The sequence below is a fragment of the Camellia sinensis genome, chromosome 2, assembly GCF_055761805.1.
Source record: "Camellia sinensis isolate YWXY chromosome 2, ASM5576180v1, whole genome shotgun sequence".
NCBI lineage: Eukaryota > Viridiplantae > Streptophyta > Magnoliopsida > Ericales > Theaceae > Camellia > Camellia sinensis.
In genome coordinates this window covers 24,777,325-24,782,785 of record NC_138962.1, presented here as the reverse complement: position 1 = coordinate 24,782,785, position 5,461 = coordinate 24,777,325, and the positions used below count along the sequence as shown (strand labels likewise).

General features: G+C 40.3%; 1 protein-coding gene across 1 annotated transcript; it reads left to right on the top strand.

Moving 5' to 3' along the window:
- Positions 1-962: 962 nt before the first annotated feature.
- On the top strand, positions 963-1,382 carry LOC145812292 (uncharacterized). Its single transcript, XM_082907594.1, has one exon. It carries the CDS (start codon positions 963-965, stop codon positions 1,380-1,382), a length of 420 nt encoding a protein of 139 aa, XP_082763720.1.
- Positions 1,383-5,461: the final 4,079 nt, after the last annotated feature.

Genomic DNA, 5,461 nt, shown 5'->3' with positions numbered 1-5,461 from the left:
CACATATTTTCACATAATGGCACACAAAATCATTTCAAACACATAATCATATTCATGTTAAGGTCCAATTAGCATACTACAGAACAGGGTTATCACAGTACTAATGTTGACATAAATGTGTGGAGGCCTCAATTGGAAGTTAAACCTAGGTTTTAAAGAATGTATGTATGCCTTAGTGCAATTAGGAGAGGGTTTCTATCTAGTGTTAGACCATTAATTGGGTTGGATGTTTGCTTTCTGAAAGGACCTTGCCAAGGGCATTTATTTACAACTGTTGGATGGGATGGAAATAATCAAATGTAACCAATAGCTTATGTTGTAGTTGAGCCAGAGTATAAGGAGAGCTGGACTAGGTTTTTTCACAATTTGTTACAAGATATTGGCTTAATTAAAGAACATGGATGGACATTTATGACTGGTCAACAGAAGGTAAATATTTTTAGTATTCCTTATGTTTTAAAATAATCTTATCATTTTGTCATTCCTAGAATAATGTTGTCAATTAATTGTTTGGCTATGCTATCTGTTTTTTGTTACGAGGACTTGTTCCAAGCTTGAGATTGGTATACCTTGAAGCCAATCGCAGGTTGTGTTTCAGATATTTGTATGCAAACTTCAAAAAGTTGTCTAAAGGGAAAGAGTTGAAGGATTGTGTTTGGAAGGTAGCAAAAGCATACACAAGGGTTGAATGGGAAAGGCATGTGAGGAGTAGATAGTAAAGCATATGACTAAATGATGAGAGTGAACCCAGTCCAATGGTCTAAGCATGGGTTTAGTCCAAGAACCAAATCCAATAGGCTTCTGAATAACATCTCTGAATGTTTTAACTCATGGGTAATACAAGCTAGGGACAAACACATCCTTACCATGATGAAGATGATTAGGAGGGCTTTGATAGTAAGGATACATGAATGTAGGGACAGCGTGCTAAGGTACAAAGGGCCCATCTGTTAAAAGATACAATGCAAAGTTGCAAAGAGGAAGCTGAAGTCCAGGTATGGATACCTACATGGTCAAGAGGTGCTGAGTTTCAAGTAAGACATGGAGAGGATGGGTATATAGTGAACTTAGAGAATAGGACATGCACATGCTTCAAGTGGGACCTCACTGGAATCCCTTGTCCCTATGGGGTAACTGCTATATTTTTTCAGAAGAACAGGGTTGAAGATTATGTTCATGCATATTTCAAGAAAGAAACTCTTTTGAGGACTTATGAGCCATTGATTAATCTAATGAATGGGCCAAATCTGTGGCCTAAAATAGGGTGTGACCCTCTTCTACCTCCCAAGCTTAAAAGACCAACTGGTAGGCCTTCAAGACAGAGAGATAGGGACTCAGATGAACTTAAGAATCCATACAAGTTGCAGAAGAGGCTATCATGACCCAAACCCACCACTACAAGTTTAGCATCGTAACCGACCAGTAATCATTAGATTACCAAAGGCCTCTAAACGGATTAACACATAATAAGGGGCTGCAAAAACATATATATATATATATATATATATATATAACAGACATTGTCCATTAAGTTGTGCAAAAATACATGAGATAGGAATTTAAAACTTAATCTCCGCACATACGTGACGTCATATTTATATTAGTCTTGCGTCACACACACATATACAAATAAACCAAGTTGGGACTTAACCGAATATACAGATAAACGAAAACTTGTTCAGATTTTGATAAAAGAAAATAGAGTCTTAAACTTAATTCACAAAATTTGACCACGTGACTTTTTCTGGAATCTCTTCGGGAGGCACAAAGGTTAGCCGACAAAACAGATCTTTAGGTTGCCATCATTGAGCCTGGTCGCGTGTCTGATCACCTACATATATAGATAATAGAGTGAGAGGGAGCCCAATGAATAATAACAAAGTAAAGGCGTTTAAATAAATGGTGTCTTATATCAGATTCGAAAAGCAGATTCATGTTTTTCTCAGAAATAGAAGCAGATCTATATTCGCATTCCTATTCAAATCTGTAGATGCGCCCGAACGTCCCGGGGGGGAAACCTGTTTTGTTCAATTGGGCTCACTACAGTTCGGACTCAAATTGTCACAGTTCTTAATCTGATCTCACAATGTGCGATGTGAGATTGATAAATCACCAAAGAGTCCAAATCCGACAAATCGTTTTGAAAAATAGATTTTTAGAAAGAAGTGCCAAACATAGACTGCTTTGCCAGATACAGAGTCGCCACCTAAATGTTTTATTTTTGGGAAATTTAGGAAACCCTAACTCGTTGCCGAAGGCTACATGTCTGTCATCACCAAAGTTGCCTCGGCTCGGGAACTTGGGTACAATTGGGGAAGGTCAGCTATGAGCACCCCCGCTCGCCCGATCAAAGATCGGCCTCTACTAACCATGATATCGATTTTTGAAAACATTATGTGCTCTTATTCCGGTTTATTAGCCTAGAACTACTACGTGATGCGCACAGCAAAACAAGTATAGACTAGATTGCCTAAGTTGGAACAAAGCATCGTATATCTATTTGTTTCGAGAAATGGATTGAAGTTTGCTACTCGCAAGTAGACTAAAATACAGATTTCAATGAATTATTCCAATTCGAACAATCTAACCTTTACCCACAGGCATTCAGGTAGTAAATCAACTAAGCAGTTAGCCTCATGGCAAGCATGTTTTCATGTTAATGTTCACATACATGCGAGATGCTAAAGCATAAAACACCCACAGTGTACTCCAAGCCAAAACAAAGAACATGTTAGTAATCAAATGTATGATCCAAGTCCATGTGAAGATGGCTAATGCATCGCAGGCAAAATGTAGCTAGAATAGGCTCGGCTAATCTATGGATGGCATGTGAAATGCAACAGATAACATGTATTCAAGTTAGATTTGAAATACTATGCGATTAGTATGATGTGCCGAGCCGGGTGTATGCAATACAAATGAATGAATGCACACATGCATAGCATAAGGATGCTAATTGAAATATGCCCTAATACTAACCATCAAAAGCAGGTAAGTCAAAGGGAGAAAGAAGTGGGGGTTGGAAGACATGCACACACGCACCCACACTTATTACACAGCTATGCTCTCTCTCGGAGAGACCGAATAAATAATACAAATTAATCAACTAACAAGCTAATTAGTTAATTACAGACCACTTAACTAGTTAAGCCAATTAACTAAGCTAAACAAAGCGGTAAAATAGCCTCGGGAAGAGGGTTCAATGCATGCGTGCTCGGCTTCGCTCGGAAATCCACCACCATGCACAAGCTACCTCTGTTTTCACTGTTTTATGCCTCTGAAAATTGCACAAATCCCAAGGAACACTCTATGAACACCGTGGGATGTCACCGGCCATGATGAATGGTCACCGGCCATGGGAAAGTGGTCATCGACCATTGGTATGGCTCTCAGCCAAGGATATTTAGTCGGCCGGCACTAAGAATGGTCGATCAACCATATCTTCCTGCAGAATCCTATTTTGACAGCAGCAGAGGGCAAACAAGGCATGGCAATGCATTTCAAAGCAAATGTTTGCACCACCACACTCCTTATCATGTTCATGACTCAAAGGAGGATGGCCCTCGACCCTCGGGCTGCCAATCATGCATTTCGATGCATGATGACCCAAGAAATCAAGTTGTGCATTTGGGTGTCAAACGAAATGCAAATCAAAATAAACAATAGGCCCAACCTCTATCATAATCAATTCAAGAGGCAAGACATGCATGCAAAATGCAACCTAAGCATGCAAGCTAAGTATGCAATATGAGCGTGCAAGCAAGTGATGAGCACTAGTCACACAACCTAAGCAAACAAGCATGCTAGACATGTAACAATAATGCTAATGACCAACATGCAACAACATGTGAAGGGGACTTAGCATAGGAACATGTAAAGTAACTTAACACAAGATGCATGCCAAATGAAACACCACTTGAACATGCAACAACGTGCCAATAGACCAAGTATGTAACAACATGCCTCTGGGCCAAGTATGTGACAACATGCAAGGCAAATGTACACACAAGCATTCATGCACACATGGTCCAAAACTTGAGCATGAAGGAATAACTTTTAAGCCCAAAACAGTGGCTAATATGCTAAGCACATGAAAGTAAATGTACATACAAACATGTATGCAAACATGGTCCAATACTTAAGCATAGAAAGGGGACTTTTAAGCACACTTAAAAGGGGACAAACATGGACAAATGGCAAGCATGATAAACTCTGAAAATCATGTTAAGGATGGTGCCAAACCAACCAAACAAAACAATCAAAGCATGCAAGCAAGGTTCAAGGTTCAAGGCTCAAAGCTATCAAAGGGGCTTAAACCATGGCCGTACAAGGCAAGCCTCAAAGGGACAAAATGATTCAAAACAGTCCTCAAGCAGACCGAAACAAGGTCAAAGACACACCTAGATGGCATCAAAATGGCCTAAGTCTAAAGGCATGCATGATGACCCAAACATGGAGCATAAGACACAAACCTCTTGAAACATCGAAGGAGCCAAAATGCAAGTATACAAACATACTATATGGACTGAAATGACATAACTAATGGTGCCAAACCACTGAAATGATGCAAATAGAGCATGCTAGAGGATCCAACACCCAAGGCCTACAAAGGGGAATTGCACGGTAGCTATACAAAGCAAGTCATGAATAACCCAAATGACCAAAAATAGACCTCAAGCACATCAAAATATGCATAAAAGCTTCACAAAGCTAAGCCAAAATCATGCTAAAAACAAGGCTCAAAGCACAAAGCATGTTAAGGTAATTTTATGGCATTACAAGACAAGTATGCAAAACATGCATGGTGTGTCTAAACCAACTAAAAATAGTGCTATATCATGGAAAAATAAGCACAAATACTACTTAAGACATGGCCAACATGAACTCAAGAAAGGTGCTCACACATGAGGCTAAAATGGCAAGTATTGAAGACAACAAGGAGAGAGGATGGCCCTCTCGTTCTTAGGACCTCAAAACACCATCTTGTAACAACGCCCGCGCGGGGGGGGGGGGGGGGGGACCTCGCTGCTACAGTTCGGACTCTCGATTTGTGTCACGGTTCTTAATCTGAACCAAAGAGTCCAAATCTGGCAAATCGTTTTGAGAAACAAATTTTTGAAAAAGTAGTGCCAAACATGGACTGCTTTGCCAGATACAGAGTCGCCACCTAAATATTTTTAAAATGGGGAAATTTAGGAAACCCTGACTCGGTGCCGAAGGCCACATGTCCGTCATCACCGGAGTTGTCTCGGCTCGGGAGCTTGGGTACGATCGGGGAAGGTCAGCTATGAGCACCCCCTTTCGCCCGGTCCGAAGACCGGCCTCTACTAACCGTGATATCCGTTTTTGAAAACTTTATGTGTTCTTAAACCAATTATTTGCCTAGAATTACTATGTTATGCGCGCAGCAAACAAGTATAGACTAGATTGCCTAATTTGGAAAGAGACATTGCATATCCGT

What these genes read in the sequence shown, in the direction of transcription:
- LOC145812292 (XM_082907594.1), top strand. Translation starts at nt 963, where the DNA reads ATGCAAAGTTGCAAAGAGGAAGCTGAAGTCCAGGTATGGATACCTACA.